Raw genomic sequence first — 23,599 nt, 5'->3', positions numbered from 1 at the left:
AGCTGAAATAGACCAACCAAGAGGTAGGAGTGTACACTGAGAAGGGGTTAGCCCTGAGCCTGTTTACAGGTCCTGCGCAACCCATCAGGCAACCTAGGCGGTCGCCTAGGGCACTAACATTTGGGGGCAGTGACCACAGCGGCCACCGCGTTGTTGGCAGTATTTCAGGGGCAGGACCTTCCGCCACCTCTGCCGGGGGTGCCATTTTGGGGGTGGGACCTTCCACTGCGTAGGGCGCCAAAAAACCTGGCGGCACGCCTGCCTGTTTAGGAGTGTTGCTCTCAAGTCTGCCTAAAAGATCCTTGTAAACAGCAGTGGGGAACAAAATCAGTTTCCAGAATTCAGACCAAGAGAGGTCAGATTGTGTGCTGTCTCTTTTTTGGAGGCTTCTTCAGGGATGTACTAAATTAATATGTCTCCTGTTCATGCCCCTCTTCCAGCCAGCACAACCCCACTTTTCGGGCAGTGGTGGCAAACCTGGCTGAGGGGATTTTGCAAAACCTGCCTGCATAGATGAGGACCTCTAATTATAAGCAGACAAAATAATATAATGTCAGGAAGAATCATGCAAGTACTTAAATTCCATATCCTGAGAAGCAGATGTTCTTCTGGAACAGAAGAATCATTACAAGGGTGTCCACAGAATTTGGGATGGGATGGAGAGAAGAGAAATTCTGCAAATTGTTCAATCAGCTCAAACATTCTTTTCAAAGATAAACAAATTTTCTTGTGTAGCAGATCTCTGGGGCTTATGGAGGGAAAAGTTGGCTGGAAATATGAAAGGAAGTTGGCTATTGCTAGGTCCACTGCAGTCGTAATTACTAATAGATTTGCCTTTTCAGCACATAAATGAGTATACGGAGCTATGTGTGTGGGATTTGTAAACTTCCGAAGTGCATCTTGAAGGGGAATATCGTCATTAGGGCTTTTCTCTTTAAACTTGTATGAAGCATTTTAGTATCCTCTAGTAGGAAGTGAAGTCAGCTCTACAGTTTACTATTATTTGAACATAGGTCAGGCAGGTCCTTTTCAGGCAAAATATCTAGATTGATTCTGTGCCTTTCTGTGGGTGCCATCTTTGCTGAGAAATCAATGTTGTTAAAGTAACATTGTCTGTAACAATTGAGATTAAGTGAAAGTAGTAAACGAATTGTTAACGAAGACCTTGGTACTTAGGTACTCCAAAGGCCCATAACATTTAGGGTAATACTGTCAGTAGGAACTGAAATAAATGGATATATATTTAATCATTACTGGAGGGAAGCATTGATGGCAGACGTAATAAGCTCATTTTGTTGTTTTTAATGTAGCTGTCTGGAAGGGAGGTATTAACATCCATTCGTGCTCACTAAGGAGGTGGAGTGTGACAGAACTGAAGTTGTGGATAATGGAGAAACCCACTTCCCTGTATGTAGACATTTTGTTATTCACTGTGGCCTTTCTGAAGAACCTTGGACTGCTGGCATTCTCCTTGTCACCTGAAGTTGTGGCTATGGAGTTGCTGAGGATTATAACATGTCAGACTGTTGCAGATAATGGTTCAGAGACCTGGCATAAATGACAGACTAACAAGGCCAGGTTATACTACTTCATCATGGGAAACAGTTACTGATTTTCTTCTTAGTCTTTTTCTATTTGTTTTTGTTGTTACTTTAAAAAAATAGGAATGGTATAACTAAATTAGGAAAAGCAAGCTAAGAAAAATTCTGGAAAGGGTATGTGGGAGCTTAAGGTCAGTGCTGCTCACACTTTTTGTGAGACTCTGGTGCTAAATGGAGTCTTCAGATTCACATTTCAAACATTCTGTAGCTCCATTGGTCACTCATGCCTATTCAGATATGATCTATTGGGCTGGACGTTGACTCCATTCAGACAAAAAGGATACCTAAATCTTTGCGTGAAATCCTTTGGTTATGAAATGATTGTGTGGAGTATAGATGTTTGTAAAAGCACTGAAAATAATGTGGAATCACATTAAGTTATACTTTAAGTGAGGTAGATGAACAGATCTAACTATAGTCCATAATGAGTCATGATGCAAACCGTTCGATTTTTTTCAAGGATGACGTGGACAGATATTTATAGCAAACATATTATCTCCATAAGGATGATCTGCTACAGTAGTGATGTCAGTCAACCTCTATGAATCCATCCCATGTGTATTTGAGAATCACTATTGGTTGTGTTACAGCATAGGTTACATGTGCATTTTGAGCTGGAGGTGTAAAGTTCAGCTCAAGTAGACATATCTGCATTACCTCTGATTGAGCTACTTCATTAAAAGTAGAGTATAGCCATCATGGCATGAGCAGTGGCTGCCTTGAGTACGAACCTAGCATCTTGGATGGGTACATACTGTGAAAGCTAGGCCCTATGGCCGCTCATGCTCCTGCAGCCACACACTATTTTTAGTGTGCTGTCTCAGTCAGCGCTAGTGTGGGTATGTCTTCTTGAGCTGGAATTTACACCTGTAGCTCAAAGTTTAGATTATAATTGAACTTTTCTTTTACTACACTAATATGTGCGTGGGGGCTGTCCTGCCTCTCCTCAACACTATTATGGAACACAGTGATAGCGCATCAAAAAATTACTAATGAATTGGCCAGGAACTGGGTAAAATCAGCTAATAGTTTTAGAAATATACTCAATATAGTTGTATAAGCCAACCAAATAACAAACAGAGCAATGCTGGATTCTTTCTAACATGGAGTCCTCGATGTAGACTACTTCCACCTGCCTACAAAATATAATCAGTAGTTATACTGTTATGTTTGAAAAACTTAATTTATTTTTATTGCTGTACTTATATTTATGTGTTAAGTTTCTGGCTGCTTTTCAAGTTTTCTGAAGAATCCCAGAGGGTTATTTATGTGTGTAACACTTTTTGCCTCTTACATTATTATAAGTGCTGGATTTTAATCCTTGCTCTCTCAAAGGTGTTTTTAGAATATCGAAGTATTCATTCTGTCTCTAAAACAGAAGCATTGATATTTAGTGGTATAGTAAAGTAGCATGGAGGCATTTGAGTTTGCAAAAGTATCCTGCATCACTGTATCTTTTACAAACATGAGAATCTGTATAGATTATAACATTTAGTGGCATGATAATGTAAAGTTGGGAAATATGTATAGCTGAACAATTGTAAATTTTTCTATGTGTAATCTAAACATAAAACCCACCTGACAGAGAGGAAGAAAATTCTGATCACTTTATAGATTCATAGATTGTAAGGTCAAAAGGGAACATTGTGATCATTTAGCCTGAACTCTTGAATAACAGAGGCCATAGAATTTCCCCAAAATAATTCCTAAAGTATATCTTTTAGAAAAACATCCAATCTTGATGTAAAAATTGCCAGTGATGGAGAATCCACCATGATGCCTGGTAAACTGTTCCAGTGGTTAATTACTCTTACCATGAAAAATGTATGTCTTACTTCCAGTCTGAATTTGTCTAGCTTCAGCTTCCAGCCATGGGATCTTGTTGTACCTTTCTCTATTAGATTGAAGAGTTCATTACTAAATATTTCTTCCCCATGAAGTATTTATAGACTGAAATTGTTGCCCTTTACTCTCTTTGTTATTAAATAGATTGAGCTCCTTGAGTCTGTCACTAAAAGGCATGTTTTCTAATCCTTTAATCATTCTTGTGGCTCTTCACTTTCCAATTTATCAACATCCTTCTTGATTTGTGGACACTAGAACTGGACACAGGATTCCAGCAGCGATCGCACAAGTGCCAAATATAGAGGTAAAATAACCTCTCCTCCTCCTCAAAATTCCCATGTTTATGCATCCTAGAATTGTATAAGTTCTTTTGAGCTGGAGCTCATGTTCTGCTGATTATCCACCCCATACCCCCAAATCTTTTTCAGAGTAATTGCTTCCATGCTAGAGCCTCCATCCTGTAAGAATGGTGTACATTCTTTGTTCCTAGATGTATACATTTACATTTAGCCGTATTAAAACACACATTGTTTGCTTGCGCCCAGTTTACCAAGTGATCCAGATCACTCTGAATCATTATTTACTACTCAGCCAATTTTTGTGTCATCTGCAAACTTTATCAGTGATGATTTTGTGTTTTCTTCCAGGAAATTTATAAAACGGTTAAATAGTATAGGCAACACCCTGCAAGACACCACTAGAAACAGACCTGCTCCTGGATGATTCCGTTTATAGTTGCATTTTGAGACCTATCAGTTAGAAAGTTTTTAATCTATTTAATGTGTGCTATGTTAATTTTATATAGTTTCAGTGTTTTAATCAAAAAGTTGTGTGATACCAAGTCGACTGCCTTATACAGAACAGAAATATTTATTGAACATTTCTTCCTTTTCTGGATTATTATTGATAATTATACCATTTCCATATAGTAATAGACCAGTACTATTGTCAGGTATCCTTTTGTTCCTAATATATATTTTAAAAACTCCTTTTTACTGTTTTTAACTACTGGCCATAAATTTCTCCTTGTGTCCCTTGGCTTCCCTAATCAATTTTCTACAATTTAACTTCTGATTTATATTAATTACTAACAACTTCCCTCTTCTTCTGTTTATTTTCTTTTATATTACAGCTGCCATCACTATCCTTGAAGCCCAGGTTGCGTTTTAACCAGCATAACCTTCTTCCACTATTGGGTTTTTTTGAGCATCTAGTAAGGTGTTCTTAAATGATTCCCAATTATCATTTGCATTTTTCTGATTAAATGTTTCCTCACCGCTGATTTGGCTTATAATAGTTTTCAGCTTTGTGAAATTGGCCTTATTAAAGCACCAAGGATATTTATTATTGATTTGGGCTTTATTCTACTTTCACTTTATAAATGTGATCAAGACATGATCACTTATACCTAAGCTACTATTAATTTTTAGTTCTGTGATCAGTTTTCCATGGGCAGCTAGGACTTCTGATACAATTGTTTGACAAGAAAACATAGTTTTTCTGTTTCGGGGCTGTAAGGCTCATTCTCTCATATGAAATCGGGTTGCTGATTTATCTAAAAGCATTTTCTGCATTCTGCTTCTTCTGTTTGTGTTCAGGGTTTTCTTGTTTTTGTGTGTGTTTAATGCTACTCACACAGATTTCTCTGTTTGGACTGCCCCAGGTTCCATCCTTTTTCATGGAGAATTTTGAAATGTTTACATTCCAAATCAGAATAAAACCAGATTTTGAACAACCTGAATTCTTCACAAAACAGGCCTTTCTCCATCCAGTTCTTGTCTGATACACAGTGACTCCTGCTCAAGTATAGCCCATCAGCAGGCTTGATAATAAATCTAACCTTTAGCATGCATTTTTGACACTTTCCTAAGAGATTTTACAGTTGCCACCCCTGACATGTTTTGCCCACACAGCTTTTCTCTTTGTCCTGGGCTGTTGAGTAATAGGATTTTTTCCCATCCGGAAACAACTGAGTCTTGCTAATCTGTTTTCAGAAGAATTATATTTTAATCTGACGTTAGCTCAATAATGTTTTAATTTGTTCAAAATCTGAAGCAAGATTGGTGGTCTGTTGAGTAACCTTGATTATTTTAGAAAGTTCTGTACTTAATTAGTTTTTTGGCACAGTAGCAGACCCAGGATATTGTGTGAATCCTGTGATGGAAATTAATTAGAATAAATTGAGGAATTTTTCAGAGAAGTTGTATGAACCATTTACCAAAAAAAATTTTGCTAATGAAATAATTACTCTCATTTTATGGCACTCCTTGTCTTGTAGGATCCCAAAACACTGTACAAGCTCATATAGTAACTCTTTATATTGTGACATTATTGCTCCCCAGTGAAAAAATACCACATCTTGTATGAAACTTGGCAGCTGCTTAATAGCACACTTCATACAGGGCAGTATTTGCAGAGGAATACTGTATTCAAGTGGAACTTGGTGGGTGATAATTTAGGAAGACATATGATAATTATGCACATGGAAACTGGCATGCTTTTCACAAGTATGTCCTGAGAAATCAACAGGAGACTGTACCTCCAACAGCATAGTGCCTCTCCTAACAGTTAATTTTTTTGGTACTAATTCAGAGGAAAGAATGCTAGCCACTGAATCCACATCAATTCATGCACCATAAAAGCAGAGGAGCTCAGTATGGATGCAGATAGGGCTGAGAGGAGGCTTTCTGCAGACTCACTGACATAATGAAAGTCAGGATGCAAACTGGTTGGCATAAGATGTGAATTTGGGTATTATTAGTAGATGGTCTTCTGCCTTACGTAGGAGGAGGAATAGTTACCCATCAATGTCAAAGTATAAAAGGGAGACAGACTGAATTAGTCCACACAAAAATGTTTACTAATATAACTCAAGGATTGTGTTAAAATCATGCTTGGTAAACAAGAAAAGTGTGGAACCAGAAATCAGTGAACCAATATTGATGTCAGAAACTAGGCCTAATTGATGGACAAAATAATGAGGAGATGGACTATTCTACCCACCATTCCCCTTGTGGGTCCTTAAAAAGGCTTTGGGAATTAAAGCTGACTACTGGCATGAGCTTTATCATTATGGCTGCCACCCACACTGTCTCTTGGAACACCAGTCATTTGTGATCCTTGACAGATGGCCAGAGCGGGCCACACAAAGGGACCAAGATTACACTGCCACTTCTGCCAGCTCCAGCGGAATCCCAAACACCATGTGAGATGTAAAACTTTTTCACAAATGCTTTAATGTGTTCTTTTCCTGACTCACCTTATTTATTCTCCTTTTTCCTTCTCTCTAAAAAGGGTCTGACTTAGCCATCCAAGACTGTATATTTTACAACACTGCTGTAAGTCCGTAACCAGAATAGGGTTGCCAGTTTTGGTTGGACATATTCCTGGAGGTTTCATCACATGACAAATTTTAATAAAAGATTAATCTTTAATTTCTGGAGGGCTTGCAACCCTAGACCAGAAAGAGGCTAAAGCTAAAAGCAATACCCTAAGCAACCCTATGCTGGTACGAGTTTGCCAGATCTCAGATTTGATAAAATCATGTTCTGGCCAGTCTTTTTCCAGTATTCATCCTTTGGTTCGTTGAGGGGGCTTCCTCAGCTGGATCTTCTGAGTAGCAATGCAGAGTCACATGCTCCTCATTCACCAAGTCTTCCACAGCATCCTCAAGGTCCCTACTTGCCCTGACCCTCATCAGCATCCTGTTGGAGAATGAAGCTGGCAGAGGTGAGGAGGGGTTTGTGAGCCACTACATGTTCTCTACTGGCCACCCCCTTGGCAGCTTCTGGTCCATGGTCCTGGTCCTTGTAGAAGGGGCATGTACAACAAGATCTCCTGACTGTTGGAGTCTTTTCCCCTCCTATATAGGAGCCTTAAGTTTTTGATGTGTTCCTGGCACTAGGCTGGAGTCCGCTGAAGGACTGCTTTAGTCTCTGTGAAATTTCCTGTTAGAGATGTTTTTCTGCTGCTCTGTGTGAAGTCATGGAGAGGGATGTGCTCCAACCACACATTGATCAGTTCCTGGGTCAGCAAGCCAAGCAGCTGCTCTCAGAGCAGGATTCATAAAGCTTAAAGCTGTTCTGAATTATTCAGTGCAGCTTACCAACAAGCTGACGACAGGCAACAGTGGTTGCCCTACTGATGTCTAGGAAACTCCCAGAGGATGCAGCCAGCTACTGCCCAATCTCTCTCCTGTCAACCACCAGCATGCTCATGGAAGGGGCACTGCTCGGCCATCCGTCTGACATTATTGAAGACATCCTCCCAGTGGAGCAGGTAGGATTTCGCCTGATGAGGAACTGCTGTGACCAAATAGCTTCACTCATCGACCACATTGAGGCAGGATTCCAACATAAGTTGAAGACGGGGACTGCCTTTGTTGATTTGTCCTCAGCATGTGATACCATTTGGAGACATGGCCTCCTCCTCAAGATCTCCCACATCCTTCACTGCTGGCGAGTGATCTGTCTCTTGGTGGCGAAGTGATCAGGGACCACCACTTTAAGGTACACCTTAATGGCCACATCAGTAGACCAAGAACTCTTAACTCAGGCATCCCTCAAGGCCCTGTCCTGGCCCCAATATATAGCAGCAACAGAGTTGAGAAAATTCGTGTATGCTGATGACATTGTCCTAGCTGCTCAGCATACAAGTCTGCATACGATCAGCTGCACCCTAACGCAAGATCTTAGCAAAATGACTGATTATTTCCAATGCTGGAAACTTAGGCCTAACATGAACAAAAATCCACAATGACAGCTTTCCATCTGAACAATAAAATGGCTAATACCAAACTTAATGTGCAGTTCTGCAGTGAGAGTGTCATCCATGAGGCTAACCGAAAGTATCCTGGCATTACACTTGGCCTTTCGACAATACCTTGAGAATACCACCCACGATAAGGCTAGGCCTCATGTCACTTATAGTGAAACTAGCTGGAACATCATGGGGCTCCAGTGCATGGACCCTACAAACCGCAACAATAGCCTCGGTACCTTCTACAGAATAAATGACCAAGCACATCATATCTGAGTATCCCCTTCATTCTTTCACCGGAGGCTTGAAGGACATTCACCATCTCACTGCTGCAGCAACATGCTGGCTATCAAATCTAGATATAAATTTGTAATCATTGCTACTTACCCAAGCCATATGAAAAAAGAAGTGCAGGGGACTGTTCTGGGGACAGGAATCTTTATATATTGAGTAAGAGTCAGGAAGAAAAGTGTTCAGGGCATTGTGGGAATGGGGGAAGGACGACTGAAACTTGAGACCTGGTACACATCCCTACCCCTGCCCACACTACATGGTGTGTACTTACCCACATCCCTCAGGTGTGCTAATTTACTTGTCCTCTGCTTGCTTCCAGACATGTGCTTCTGGAGTTTAGATGTGGACAACGGAGGTTATGGCATAACCACATGCATGGACACATGTATAGTTGTTAGTACAGCTGTAACCTTAGTGTGAGAGAAACAGCAGAAGTACACAGGACACAGAGAAAGAACAAAGAAAGTTCCAGATGCAGCCAGAGAGACCTGAGTAGCCTGATCTTGAGGAAAAAGAAGCTGAGAGAGAGAGAGAGACAGAGCTGTTGGGTAAAGTGTTGTCTGGAGGAGGCTTTGAACTGTTTGAGTTTTATTGTGTTGAAGGAAACAAGACTTTGAACATTCTTTGTAAATAAACAGGACTGTATTAAAGAAATACCTGACCTCATCACCAATCTTTCCTCCAAATGGAAACAACCCATTAGATCCTGAAAATTGGGTACCCACTCCAGTCAAAAATGGATAACCGTATAAAGGTCTTGAAGATTCAGTTAACTGGAACCTTACCTTTTTGTAAGTTATGGTTTCTGTTTATTTATTTATTTAGCCACGTGTGCCCCAAGGACAAGTAAGTATAATGCAAAATATCAGGAGACTCAGCAACACTGTTTCCTTCAGTTTGGGAAGTTTAACTCTATTATGATGATATACATTTGGTAAGTACTAAAACTGGCTGGCCCAGGACGTGAATGAAACTGCAAGGGCAAGGGAGCAGAGCTGTTTAATTGTTTCCTATTGAGTGAAGAGTTATCCCTCATTCTGCTCTGATGGAATGGAACCACCAAAAGTAATTATTTTGTAAGATGTTCTCTTTTGTGCAGCTTGTGTGAAGAACAAGTTATGACGCTGTATGGAAGATGGATGACCATTTATAATAATATTGCAGAATTGCAATGAGTCTTACAAGATATGCCAAGTTAAGGTATCAGTGCCCAAATATGATAATCATGGTTATATGTATGTATAATCTTTGTATTGTGAGTTATAAATAGATGTAGTAAATTTGTATTTCAAACTTGTGTTGTGTATCTGGGTGACACACCCAGACAGATTAGTATCAGCACTATCCGTCCTGCTTGATGGCCTATCAAAGACAATCAACTAACAATGAACCCATTTTGAGAAGCCAGGGTTTAAATCTATGAATCAGCAGGAGATGTAGGGATACGTCTGTGGACGGAGGACTGCAAATGCTTTACCATTCCCACATACTGTAGGTTTGTGTTTGGAAGAAAGGAAGTATAAGCCACAGGGCAAGAACCTGGGTGTCTGCATTTATTTTTTTGAAATTATTAATCTGTTTTTGACACCGAATAACTCTCTTTGGTAATTATTGCCTCTGGCACATCAACAATGGAAACTTGCTCGGTTTGCAAGGGACAAGAACAAAAACCATAACCTATAGCCCTTGCCTGTAGCTAACTGGTTTTGCAGTTAAAATGCAAGATTTATTTGTGTCAGTGCAGAAAGGCCCCAGGGGAATGATTCTTTATGACATGTTTGATAATTCTATAGTCAAAAAATAGAGTAAAAATGTACCACAGAACTAGATAGGATAGACAGACACATAAAGAAGCAGTTCTGAAGCAAGAATACTTTTAAATATTAACGTATATGTGAAAAACAGTAAATATCCAATTTCAAGGCTGATGAAACAATAAACTGCTGAGAATTTCTGCTACTGTAAATGTAATAGACTTACTGTACTAGCTACCCATGAAATGTCATCTCACAGATACATTCAAAATCACTGATATGGGACCAAAAGGGTTAATGGCTATTAAAATAAAAATAAGAATAAACTCAAAGCTTTTCTTCTTTGAATTGTTAAGAGAGATACAGGAAACAACTTTATGGTTTTCAGCAAATAACAACAGGCAGAGCAGAAAGATGCTAAGGTGTAACCTGCAGATGTTGTTGTGGAGAAACTTAGTTTCCTAGTTTTTATGTTAGGGAATCTCAGTAGAGCTAATTTTTTAGGATATGCCACTTGTTATATCCTTGGGGGCAGCAGCTTTAGGAAGAAATCAGTGGAGACACAGAGAGCTGTAAACCTTGGAGCAGCCATTTATTGCACACAGAACTAACCAACAGCCAGCCAAACAGTCTGGGCTATCCCCTAATAATCCGACTCATTTGCCATAGCAACACAAGATTCTATTACCATGACAACCAAATACACAACACCACTCATTTGTGCTATGTTTTCAAAAAAATCCAAAGGAAAAAATGTGCATAAAAAACTCCAAAGTTGGTGTTGGTCAGTTACAAATGTAAATGATAAGGTCTGGAGTCTACTCAGCTGATTACACCTTATTCAGACATGTTGTATGTTGGTGTAAATAGTCAGCAACACTGTGATACTGCAATACCATTCTTTGTCTCATCTTGCAAAGCATATCTCACTAGGCTTCTAAAGTAATAGGGTGGATGCCATATAATTGTTGCAAACGTGATTTCATTTAACTTGGTTATATGGATTAAACAGAATTTGAAAATTGCTTAACTTTGTGGTAGCATGGAGACCAGACTTTAATGTTTTACAGTGCAATCTATTGCAAACCATCTGGGAATGAATCACTAGAAAACTGTGGGTATGGCTCAAAACACAATAAAAAACATACAAAATTTAGTAAACTTTAGTCTGTTCGCTGTTGCTAAGCGGTCTATGTATCTTGACATAGAATACAATAAAATACAAATATAGGGTGCTGTCATCTTCAAGCCATTCTGAAAACCCCAAATATACACATTTTACTTTCCTAATTATCCAACAGCTCAAAAGCATCTTTAAATAACTGTTTTTCTTCTTTATTATTGCTGATGTCAAACTCATCTGGTTTCTTTCTGTTGTGGATGTGTTTGGCGCCAGAGTTCACAGCTGTGTTTCCACAACTCAAATCTGTGCTCCAAAATTTAAACTCTGCCAATAATTTCATCGAGCTTGGTATCCATAACTGTTATGGCCAACTTACTATGTCAGGCATTATGTGAAAAGTTTTGATCAAACTGAAATTATATTATAGTCTATCTGGACAGCCTGTCTTTTTGAGGCTTTGGCTATTCAGGGCAAGAAACATGTAGGAATTAGAATAATGGTGTTTGGGATTCATGGGTCACTGAGAATTTTATTTATAAATGTCCTGCTTTTATGAATCATAGACCTTTCATGGTTAGGGCTGAATCTCATTATCTGAATTTCTCAAAGAAGTAGCAAAGCTTCCAAAAGCAGCACATTAAAAATAGACTTAAAAATTCACTTATATACAAAATGAATCTGATCTGTCCTTAAACTATGTTCTTTTCATTTCACTTTTTCTCACCTGGCATCAGTGCATCATCTCCATAGACTTGCAAAGGAATCTATTATAAAAAAACAAAACAAACCCTCTGTTTTTATGTTTAAACAATTACAGGTAGTGAACAGCGTGGTAAATGTCACCAAGTGTTAGTGAAATATGTTTTTAATTATTACTCTATTTGTGTCATATTTAATTTATTAAATTCAGCCATACCCTAAAGATGATTTATCCCCTAGATTCAATTCCCCCCATTATGATGTATAATTAATACACTGCTAAAATAAAAATAAAATTTAATTTTTATTGTAAGCTAGTAATTTCAAAAATGTTCCTTCCTCAAACTCCTTCATCTATTCTAAGACAATAGGAAGGTTTGCATCTTTCTGATTTGTGATTGTATATAGAAAAGCGAAGGTAAGACAAGATTATGACTATCAACAGATGTCTCAGGCAGTGGTGTGATAAGGAGGGCTTTGGGATGTTTGACCACTGGGAGGCATTCATGGACAGAGGACTGTTCTCATAGGGTGGACTGCACTTGAATAGGGAGGGTAATACACTTCTGAGGTAGAGGTTGGTACAAATGATTAAAAGAGCCTTAAACTAGAAATTTGGGGGAGACAGTTGGGAGATGCTCATGCAATCTCCATGCCTGATTCGAATATTGAACAGGAGGAAAATCAAGTAAAGATGATATAGCAATGGAGAAAGGAACAAAAGAGTGTAGGAGAGTGGACAACAAGAGGAATGGTAGTGCCAGTACCACTGGCAGTAACAGGTAGGTGATACTGGCAGTGAAATGATTGTACCTAATTGGGCAAGGAATATGGGTGAAGCCAAGAAGAAACAACTGAGATGTCTGTACACCAATGCAAGGAGCCTGGGTAACAAAATAGAAGAACTAAAAAAACTAGTGCAGGAAGTGAAATCAGATATTACAGGGATAAGGGAAACATGATGGAATGGTAGTTGTGACTGGGGTATGGGTTTTGATGGATATGTGCTGTTCAGGAAAGACAGAAATACAGGTAAAGATGGTGGAGTAGCATTGTACATTAATGCCAAAGTAGACTGCAAAGAAATGAGAAGTGATGAAATGGATAAAACAGAATCTATTTAGGTCAAATCACTTTGGGGAAGAATGTATACAGAGGCTCCAGTGGGACAGTGCTTAGGATCTGCTACAGATCTCCAGGATCCTATTTGGATATATAGAGAGCACTTTTTCATATTTTTAATGAAATAAAGACTACTGGGAATTGTGTGATTATGGGAGACCTTAATTTCCAAGATATTGATTGGAGGGCAAGTACTATTTATAATTATAGGGCCCAGATATTCCTGGATAGAATAGATTTCTTCACCAAATAGTCACCGGACTAACAAAGTGATTTAGTGTTGGTAAGTAGCAAGGACCTCTATAGAACAACTGGTTGTAGAAGACAAACTTGGATAGAATGATCATGAGTTAATTCAGTTTAAACTAAACGGAAGGATAAACAAAAGTAGGTCTGCAAACAGGGCCTTTGATTTCTAAAGGGCAAACTTTAAAAAAAAAAAAAAAAAAAAAAAAAGGGAGGGTGGGGAGAATTAGGGAAGTAGACTGGACTGAAGAAATCCAGAATCTGAATATGGAGGAAACTATCTGAAGCCTTTATCCCAAGCAAGAGGAAACAGTTTGTAAGGAAGGGCTACAGACCAAAATGGATAAACAAACATCTCAAAACGGGTTATTAAGAGAAAGCAAAAAGCCTGCAAGGGATGGATCAGTAAGGAAAGTTACCTCTTGGAGGGCAGAATGTATCAGGATAAAGTGAGAACTGCCAAAAGCCAGGCAGAGTTGGAGTTTACAAAGGCAATTAAAACCAATAGTAAAATGTTATTTAACCAGATAAATAAAAAGAAAACAGGGAAAGAAAAGTGGGAGTGCTAAGGACTGAAGCTGAGGTAGAGATAAAAGATAATCCTGGTATGGCCAATAACGAGGTTTTTTAACAAATCTTTAAAATCAGAGGTTATACTCTATGACTGGAGAACTGCAAATATATAGTACCTATATTTAAGAAAGAAAAAAAAAGTGATCTGGGAAACTACAGGCCTGTTAGCTTGACCGCAACTGTATGCAAAGTCTTAGAACAAATCGGGAAAGAGAGAGTAATTAAAGACACAGAGGTGAACAGTAATTAAGATAAAATGCAGCATGATTTTATGAAAGATCATGTTAGACCAGCCTGATCTCTTTCTTTGAGAAGATTAACTGATTTTCTAATCTGGACAATGGAAATTTAGTAGATCTAATCTACCTGGATTTCAGTAAAGCATTTGATACAGTTCCACATGGGAAATTATTAGTTAAATTGGAGAAGATGGGGATTTAATACAAGAAGTGAAAAGTAGGTAAGAAACTGGTTAAAGGGGAGACTGTGATGGGTCATACTAAAAGAACTGTCAGACTGGAGGAAGGTTACCAATGGAGTTTCCCAAGGATCAGTCTTGGCACCAATCTTATTGAATATTTTCATTAGTGACTTTGGCATGAAAAGTGGGAGTGTGCAAATTAAATTTGTGGATAACAACAAAATTGGGAGGTATTGCTAATAACAGAGGAGAACTGGAATATCATACAAGAAGATTTGGACGACCTTGAAAACTGGAGTAATAGAAATGGGATGAAATGTAATAGTGCAAAGTGCAAGGTCATGCACTTAGGGACTAGCAACAAGAAAAAGGCGAATGCACTCGTAAGATGCATCAGGTGATGTATTTCCGGTAGAGATAGAGAAGTGTTATTACCACTATACAAGGAACTGGTGAGACCTAATATGGAATACTGCGTGCAGTTCTGGTCTCCCACATTTACAAAAGATGAACTCAAAATGGAACAGGTGCAGAGAAGGGCTATTAGAATGATCAGAAGAATGGAGAACCTACTGTACATGCTCCAATACGTCTGTTAGTCTATAAGGTGCCACGGGACTCTTTGCTGCTTTTACAGATCCAGACTAACACGGCTACCCCTCTGATACTGTACAAGAGGAGACTTAAGGAGCTTGGCTTGTTTAGCCTCACTAATGAAGGTTGACGGGAGATACTATTGCTCTCTATAAATACAACAGAAGGATAAACGCCAGGGAGGGAGAAGAGTTATTTAAGTTAAGGATCAATGTTGGCACAAGAACATGTAGACATAAACTAGCCATCAATATGTTTACACTTGAAATTAGAAGAAGGTTTCTAACCATCAGAAGCATGAAGTTTTGGAACAGCCTTCCAAGGGGAGTAGTGGGACAAAATCCTAACTTGTTTTGAGACTGAGCGTGATAAGTTTATGGAGAAGATGGTATGATGAGGTTGCCTACAGTGGCATGTGGCCCATCTGCAAATATCTCCAGTGACCATAGATAGGACAGGGGATGGGGTGGGCTCTGAGTTACTACAGAGAATTCTTTCCTAGGCGTCTGACTGGTGGGTCTTGCCCACGTTGCTCAGGTCTAACTGATTGCCATATTTGGGTTGGAAAGAAATTTTCTTACGTGTCAGATTGTCCAAGATCCTGGGGTTTTTTCACCTGCCTCTGTAGCATGGAGCAGAAGTCACTTGCTAGTTTGAACTAGAGTAAATGGTGGATTCTCTGAAACTTGAAGTCTTTAAATTAAGGTTTGAGGACATCAGTAACTCAACCAGAGTTTATGGACCCACTACTACAGGACTGGGTGACTGGTTAGCAAAGTGCAGGAAATCAGACTAGATGATCATGATGATCCCTTCTGTCCTTAAATTCTGTGATTTTATGTTAACAGAAAATAATTTGTGTATATATACCTGAAGAATCTCTTAGGGAAATTTTTTAATAATACATGTTCATGATTGAGACCCACTTGAAATACACCAATTTACTGGTGTTTTTGAATATTTTGTCCCTAAATCCAAATGTGTGTGTAACTTACAACCCCATATCATATATCTCAGAAAGCCTAATTCCACACTGCAGTATATTTGTTGCGGATGTGATTTAGTTCTTTAGTGTATGGCGTGTAATAGCTTTGTCTAATTTAAATAAAATTATGAAACTTTTTTCATTACTGTTGTTATGATCGAATATTTTCTGAAACAAATTCCTTTTCTTTTTAGTTGTGTTACACCTTATTTCATGTTTCTGTTTTATTTTCTTACCTAAAGCTATTAAAAATGGCAATGGAAATATACTGCTAAAATTCAGCTCTTTTTTTAAAAAAAATGGAGGGATAAAAAGCTTTTCTTGCTGGTTGCAAGATAATGACTGACTAGAAAACCAATTATTATTATTCATTTAAATATTATGCTAAGAGAAAATTAGAATTTCAGACAGTTCTATTTTCTTTAGCTGATATATTCCTTCAGGCATTTCACAGATACCTTGCAAGAGAGAGACTGGAATCAAGGTACTCTTACATCACGTTGTTATTTGTCAGAGGGCTTTTCTACACTGGGAACTTACATTAGCCTAGTTATGTCTCTGAGGAGTGTGAAAAATCCACAGCTGGAGAGAGATAGCTTTGCTGACTTTACCCCCAGCGTAGACAGTGCTAGGCCTATGGAAGAATTATTCCATTAACCTACCTACTGCCTCTCAGGGAGGTGGGTTAACTACAGCAATGGGAGAATGCTCCTGTTGCTGTAATGAGTGTCTACAATGAAGCTGTTACAGCTGTGCCACCGTAGCATTTTAAGTGTAGACATACCCTTACACTTAAACTTACTGAGGAAATACAAAACTATTGTGAGTCACATTATAGCAGGGATCGGCAACCTTTGGCATGTGACCTGCCAGGGTAAGCACCCTGGTGGGCTGGGCCAGTTTGTTTATCTGCTGCGTCTACAGGTTCAGGACTCGCAGCTCCCACTGGGAAGCAGCAGCCAGCACATTCCTTGGCCCGCACCACTTCCTGCAGTCCCCGTTGGCCTGGAGCGGCGAACTGCAGCTAGTGGGAGCCACGATCAGGGGACGCGGCAGGTAAACAAACTGGCCTGGCCCGCCAGGGGGCTTACCCTGGCTGGCTGCGTGCCAAAGGTTGCCGAACCCTGCATTATAACATTGTTGCTCCTATCTTCTGTAATCAGCCTAATAGACTTTAAAGAAGTCTCACAGCTGACATGTTATGCTTTGTTGTTTTTTTCCTTTCCTAAATTGAACAAGAAAGAAAAGAAAGGGGAGGGGAGAATCTAAAATAATTGTATCAGGTTACTTTCTCTGTTGTCCCATAAAATTCTCAATTTCATACTCCTGCTTATGGTGCTCATATGTCAGTACTCAGGTATATGGCTATAAATAGTTTGGGTTTACCTCCTGCCCACTGCTGTGTTACAGTGTTCTGGTTTGGTTTTCGTCTTCTAAATTGCTGTCTGCTACATTTTAATTGTGTAATCTTACCATATTTTAACTACTCAGAGCTTGGAAGAAGAAAACTTTTTCCTATGTATTTTACATGTGAACTCTTATTTTTAAATAATATCTTCAGAGTTATTCCGGAGCATTTGCATAGTATGAGTCATACCCTAGGTCAGAATTTAGAACCATTTATGTTAACTATGTGTTCCTAAACTGAACATGATGATAAACAACTTCTCTACACTGAGCCTGGCACTTTTGCAATGCTCACCAAATTAAAGGAAGAATAATTTAATAGTGAAGTTTGTGTATAGGAAGCCTGCTAGATTCTAGGGGTTTGGACACTTTGTGCTGCATGAGCAGGTACAAATAGAACATAATCTAGCCACATGAGAATTTCCCCTGCAGTGCTGTCTCCTATGCCATCCTAATCCCTTGCATCCCTGTGCTGGGAGATGGTGCAGAGTTCTAACACAATTTTGAGCTGGTTCGTGGTCCTTTAGGGAGTGTAATATAGCCTAAGGGTTGCTTAACTTACATCAGGGCCAGTACAGCTTGAAATTCAGGGAGTCATAAACCTCAGTCCAGGCTTTGTGATGAGTGTAGCTTGGCTCAGAGGAGAATCTGTCCCCTAATTTTGCTTTCCAGTCCTAATATTCTTGCATTTCAAGTCCTCAATAATTAAATGTCTCAGCTGCTTGGAGGGTATGAGGGGAGAAGAAGGGTGTTTTGGGAGAATGCTGTTTCATGCTGATAGGAAAGCAAATGAAATTCCAGTCACATGTCTTCATCAGAAAACTTGTGGATATGACATGGAGCCTTGTTACTGTAGGGTTCTGTATGTGTGTAAAAATGGGAACTAATAAGTGGGAGATGCACAGATCTGTAAGGGATATGAAAAATCTCATTTAACTCCCTTGCCCTCCATCTCCCACACTTCAAAAAACAAAAGGGACAATGTATTTCAATGAAAATGCCAATTCTTCCACTGCTAGGTAACCAGCTCCACATCCTTGTGAAGTTTACTGTTAAACTATTTCCATAATTCCCTTTAGAAATCAAGGCCTTAGCAGCAACTTTTCATAACTTCTGATCATCAAAGTTCAGTACCTAATGGTGTGGCAAGTCTATCTAGACTCATGAAAGTCCATAAATTACTGGAGTTTGGCATAGTGTGAACAGGGTAGGCTTCACAGCATAACTGTGCCAAAGCTCCTCAGTCCTAACCTACACAACTATTAAGGCGCCAGAGCTGTGAATAGGATTGTAAGGACGCAAAATGTGGTTAAACTAGACAAAATATTTTGTTGTTTAGACCATTAATATGTTAATTACACACTTAAATATAATAAAAACAAAATTGTTCTTGTTTTAATTGCTACAGTGTAGTGATTATGACCTGGATTATGGAACAGAATGTTTGCAGTTGGCTCTAAAATACTCTAAAACAAATGCCAAACTTTTTGAAGGATCACCTGACCTCTGGAAGGTAAGAGCAATATTGGTTTTCTTTTATTTATTTTTTTTAGCAAAAACACCACACCAGCTAAAATATCAGATAATTACAAATTACAAAATATTAAAATTCCTTAAGATGTACAGTAATTATGCCTTTGTTTTACAAGTTTAAAAAGTCTAAAAACTTGGGAATGGTTTATAACAGTTGATGAGTAATGTATAAATATAAAGATTGGAGGTATTAAAAGAGATAATTCCTACCCAATTAAGGGTTGTAGAAAGAAGTTATTCCTGTATTTGCAGTTCTTCATGTAGATTGTCACAACCTTCGCTTTGCAACATTCCATGAGAGGTCATATCAAGAGGTGTGACCCCCAGATGCACCCCTGTGTCCTTTTAATTCTTCAGACTCTTGAGTAGACTCCACAAGAGTGGGGATGGAAGCTGGTGAGTGTGCATTTGTGCCAACAAGGAACTTCAAAGAGTTGCATTTAAGATGGGTTGCTTCTTTTTGCTAACTTTATTCCCAGTACAGATTCCCATCCTTAGGAAATTGATAAGCAGAAACAACTTTCTAAGGAGCTAGTTTTGAGGAGGAAATTTGGGGCCTGATCCAGTGCCCATTAAACTCAGTGGAGAGATTCCAGTTGACTTCCGTGGGTACTGAACAGTGACTGGGACTGCACTCCTGAAGTAAGCATCAGATTTGGAAACCATATTAAGAGAGCAAAGCTGCATAATGATGTGGATTGAGCTCAAGATAGTGGCTTTCTGTGTTTATTTGGGTATATAGGTGGAATAAAACAGTAGCTGTGCCCTTAACAGCTATTTAAAATGTAACAGCCCTATAATATATAGTAGTAACTAATTAAACAGTACAGTAAGATGAAGGAAAAGTATCTCAGCCTCCTTAAATGCTGTCCCCCCCCCCAAATATCTTCATCCACAAAAACCCCAATAAAAAGACACTGAAGGTCACCACATTTGAGCTATTTCACGTCAGAAATAAGTTCCAAAGTTATAGTCTTTTGGATAACTCCTTGACCGCAACCCTCCTTTCTTTTATAAGAAAGGGACTCAATTTTGACTGCCTCAATCGATCACAACCTTCGCAGTGTAGCATGGGGAGAGAGGTTGTCTCTCAGAAAAATATCAGGCCATTTAAGGCTTTATAGGTAAATGCAAACTCCTTAACAGGCAACCAATGCAGACCACAGAACACCAATACAATATGTTAACAGCAAGTAGGGTGACCAGATAGCAAGTGTGAAAAATCGGGATGGGGTGGGGAGTAATAGGAGCCTCTATAAGAAAAAGCCCTGAATATCGGGACTGTCCTTATAGAATCAGGACATCTGGTCACCCTAACAGCAAGGTTCCCTGCTTAAACATGCATTCTGTTACTTTCTGAATAGAGTTAAGATGCAGTCCCAACTACATCATTATAATCTAGTCTTAAAGTCACCAAGAAGTGATTGATGCAAGCATGGTACACATGGGAAAGAGAAGCCTTTGCTGCCACAAAGTACCAAAAAAACCCAATAGATTTATGAACATTTAGGAGTCCTCACATTTTTTCTTTTCTTTTGAACAGATGCAGTTAGTATTCACAGATAATATGGGCTCATTGGGCTTGGTTCCCCATTGAAGGAGCTCAGATGCCCTTCTAGGCTCCTTGGTCTTAACTCCATTTTGGCTAGGGGAACTTGCCCAAGCACACCATCCATTTATGGTACCAAAAAGAGAGGTCACTCACAGTAGATATTCATAATATGATCCTCCCTCTCCTTTCATACATGCTTTGACCAGCAGTGATGTAGTTAATAATTCTGACCTTCAAATTATTATTATTTGGCATCTATTGAGTTACTATCTCCTTGAGTTGAAGAGGAGCAAATCATGCCTTTTGGCACTATTGTTTTAGGCTCCCTACAATCTCTGGCAGATGTCGCTGCTTTGGTGACTCATGGATTGCTTTTTGGAGGTTTCTTTTTAACCATAAAGATTAAAGATTTAGTTTTTTTTAAAATGAAATCTGAGAATCTAGAGAACAAGGTGACATCTTAAAAGAGGTGTTGGCATGGTGTTGGCATGGTTTTGAGTCACCAACTTGAGCTCTGTGTAATTTATAGGGATCTTTTAACATTCAAGTTGATTGACTTGTTAGAAACCACTCGACAAACTTAATAGGGATACTTTGTTGTCTGTTCTTATGTTGTCATCTTATGATTTCCATCAAAACCATCTTCATAGTTATGATAAATGAAGGGAGAGGTAGCTCCCTTTTATGGACACCCAGCCAGCCAGTTAGCTATAAAGTCCCTCTTGGTGGCTGTTCTCTGCTTGCTTTACCTATAAAGGGTTGTTAAATCCTCCAGGTAAAGGAAAGGGAGTGGGCACTTAACCAAAGGAGCCAATGGGAAGGCTAGAACTTTTTAAAATGGGAGGGGGAAACTATCCCTTTGTCTCAGTTGTTCTCCAGGAAAGAGAGGAACAGGGAGCAGTTATGCTATGAGAAGCTTTAAGTCAGGCATGATCATAAATCATCAGATCATACCTAAAACTACTTATTTGGAACCCCCAGATATGTAAGTAGATCAGAAATGTTTAGAAAGACGCAATTAGATTTATTTCTGTTTATTTCTTATGGCTCGTGGACTCCCCTGTGCTAACCCCAGATGCTTTTGTTTGCTTGTAACATTTAAGTTGAACCTCCAAGAAAGGTATTTTGGAATTTTTGGAATTGCTCTTTTAAAATCTAGCAAATAAGTTCCAGATATATTTTCTTTCTTTTTTGTTTTTAATAAAATTTACCTTTTTTTAAGAACAAGATTGCAATTTTGGTGTCCAAGAGGTTTGTGCATATGTTGTTTAATTAGCTGGTGGCAACAGCTAATTTCCTTTGTTTTCTTTCTCAGTTCTTCCCTTGGGGGGTGGAGGTGGAGGGGGGAGGGCTTGAGGGTACTCCACAGAGAGAAATTCCCAAGGGCGCCTTCCTGTGTCCCAAGGGGGTTTTTACATTTGAGTGGTGGCAGCATCTACTCATCCCAAGGTCAGAGAGAAGCTGTAACCGTAGGAGTTTAATACAAGCCTGGAGTGGCCAGTATTAATTTTTAGAATCCTTTCAGGCCCCTACCTTCTGAACTCTAAGTCCCAGAGTGGGGATTCAGCCTTGACAATAGTAAACATAATTATTACTTTGGTGATTTTGATAATTCTATATCCTTTTGTTTAAGTTTACCCATTTTCTTTTCGCACCTCAATTATTTTCTCCTGCTGTGATACCTGGGTTTTAGTGGAGGGTAAATCAAGCATGCCCTGCTTTGCATTCAGCAAGATATGAAACTTCTTTGATTGAGATCTCTTCAAACACTTATTCTATTGTGAAACCCACTGTTTACCATGTCTGATGATGACTGTAGATCCTCGCTATTGTCAAGATTGGTGTGGATTCAGATGTCCAAGACTGTGCCCCTGCAGCTTAAAGATATCATTGTTGGTTTGGGGTTTGTGAGGCTTTACTCCTGGAGACTTTTTTGTCTCTCTATTGTATTTTTCTATGTTGCAATTTTTCAGCAGTCTGTATTATTTTAGGATTCATAAGTACATTGCTAGATCTGGAGCCAGTTCAAAACACATTTCTAATAAGATAATAGTAAGTCTGAGATGAAAAGGTGATTTGTTGAACCTTCAGCACTACTTGTACAACTCTGCCATTTTTAGAGCACGAACTTTCCTAACAAATTAACAGCAGAATTTAAGCAATTCCTTGTGCATTGGCTGCATAAAATAAAAAATATTAAAATAATTTTTAGGGAGAATATTTTTTTCAGAAGCACAAAATCTCTTCCATTTGTTTTCTTATTAATCCTCCCTAAAGAACAGATTCTGCTATACTTCAGGCTCAATCCTGCATTGTACTCATCATCTTGCAGAATTGTCCTCAGCTATATATTAAGATCTGCATTAGCCTGTTAGACACAGTGAATGTTTATTTTATTATGGTTACTGGCTTTTCTCTTATGCTTTTTGGTGCTCTGATGAGTTATGTTACACATGCCAAGAACTCATATGTCTCCAGAGAGATCAACATCAGTCTACTTAACTTCCAACAGAGGAGAAGAACTCCACCTTAATGAAGGAGAACTGACACAATAATGATGCTTCAAAGGGTTCTTGAAATTTCAGAGTATCTGGAATAGAATATCTTCAGCCTATTATCCCTCCTACGATGGGAAACAGTTTTTAAAGTAATTAAAAATGCGGAGGCAGACTCTCTCTCTCTCTCTCTCTGCCTCTGCTCCACACATTTTTTTGTAGAGGTTTCTAGGTCTGTAGTAAGCCACAATCCATCAACTGATATTCCTTCAGAACACCTTTCTTTTGCTATAATCTTCAGTATCTATCTTTGGATTCTGTCTGAGAGAAATTGTCCTTTTTTCCATTCTTTAATTCTTGCCAAGACATTTGTAGTAGTGTGGGCCAATCTCAAGGTACTTACCCAAAGGCTGCTACATTAAACAGATGATGAAATATAGAGCTGCTACTAACAGAGAGAGGTCCATTAGTAAGCCATCTCTTCCATCCCAACTCTTGAGATCAGGGTGACTGAATCTAAAAGCCCTCAGGAAGATTCCTCATCTTTTGTTGCCTCAGAGCAGTTCTTCCATCTTGCCATCACCCCTTACTGATTTG

General features: G+C 39.0%; 1 protein-coding gene across 4 annotated transcripts in view; it reads left to right on the top strand.

Annotated features, from left to right (window-relative positions):
• CRPPA (CDP-L-ribitol pyrophosphorylase A) overlaps positions 1 to 23,599 on the top strand; it is a 215,580-nt gene that overhangs the window by 55,171 nt on the left and 136,810 nt on the right. For all 4 annotated transcript variants that reach the window (XM_050938694.1, XM_050938692.1, XM_050938691.1 and 1 more), the window contains exon 4: positions 18,831 to 18,935. In XM_050938694.1, the coding sequence (XP_050794651.1) occupies positions 18,831 to 18,935 (105 nt within the window). The remainder of the gene's footprint in view (positions 1 to 18,830; positions 18,936 to 23,599) is intronic.

This window comes from Gopherus flavomarginatus, chromosome 2 (assembly GCF_025201925.1).
Source record: "Gopherus flavomarginatus isolate rGopFla2 chromosome 2, rGopFla2.mat.asm, whole genome shotgun sequence".
NCBI lineage: Eukaryota > Metazoa > Chordata > Testudines > Testudinidae > Gopherus > Gopherus flavomarginatus.
Note: the sequence above shows the minus strand (reverse complement) of the source record. Positions and strands in the feature narration are given on the sequence as shown.